The sequence below is a fragment of the Sinocyclocheilus rhinocerous genome, unplaced genomic scaffold (assembly GCF_001515625.1).
Source record: "Sinocyclocheilus rhinocerous isolate Xijiao unplaced genomic scaffold, SAMN03320098_v1.1 scaffold4165, whole genome shotgun sequence".
NCBI classification, from domain to species: domain Eukaryota; kingdom Metazoa; phylum Chordata; class Actinopteri; order Cypriniformes; family Cyprinidae; genus Sinocyclocheilus; species Sinocyclocheilus rhinocerous.
Window position 1 is genome coordinate 92,302 of NW_015654053.1, and position 728 is coordinate 93,029.

The 728-nt window shown below is 37.0% G+C and overlaps 1 protein-coding gene across 1 annotated transcript in view; it reads right to left on the minus strand.

Annotated features, from left to right (window-relative positions):
• Positions 1-728, minus strand: part of LOC107716602 (FERM and PDZ domain-containing protein 4-like) — a 60,853-nt gene that overhangs the window by 18,332 nt on the left and 41,793 nt on the right. The window contains exon 3 of the mRNA XM_016523099.1: positions 361-521. Coding sequence (XP_016378585.1) covers positions 361-521 — 161 coding nt within the window. The remainder of the gene's footprint in view (positions 1-360; positions 522-728) is intronic.

A 728-nucleotide genomic window follows, 5' to 3' on the forward strand; every position in this document is an offset into this window, starting at 1 on the left:
AATTATTCTGCAGCACAACTGTTTTCAACATTGATAATAATCAGAAATTCTTGAGCAGCAAATCAGAATATTAGAATGATTTCTGAAGATCATGTGACGCTGAAGACTGGAGTAATGATGCTGAAAATACAGCTGCGCATCACAGCAATAAATTACATTTTACAATATATTCACATAGAAAACAGTCATTTTAAATTGTAATAATATTTCAAATTTTTTACTGTATGTTAGATCAAATAAATGCAGCCTGGCTAAGCAGAAGAGATGTCTTTCAAAATCAAACTCATGTTGCATGAAATTACTCAATTTTATGAATAAATGCAGAAGAACTAGTTTAATCATCTCGGATTCCTGGGATACCTGGAGTAACCGATCGAACCACCACTGGTTTCTCGCTGCCTGCCACGAAGCCGAAGCCGAGCACCGGGTCGCGTCTCATTTCCACCTTTCGCGGTGCAGGAGGGACGAACTTATCCACATCAACACGCACTTCCTCCAAAGAACTTGACTGCGAGAGATGACTGAAAGACAGAGGAGGATAAAGATCAAATTAGTTCAGTGTTAACATGAACTCAAAACTGACTTGACTGCTTTAACCCTGTAAAGCCTGACATACAAAATAACAGTCAGAAAAAAATCTAATTTTTGAAATGGAATGGTTTATTAAACCTTTACTCTCTCTCTCTCTCTCTCTCTCTCTCTCTCTCTCTCTATATATATATATATAT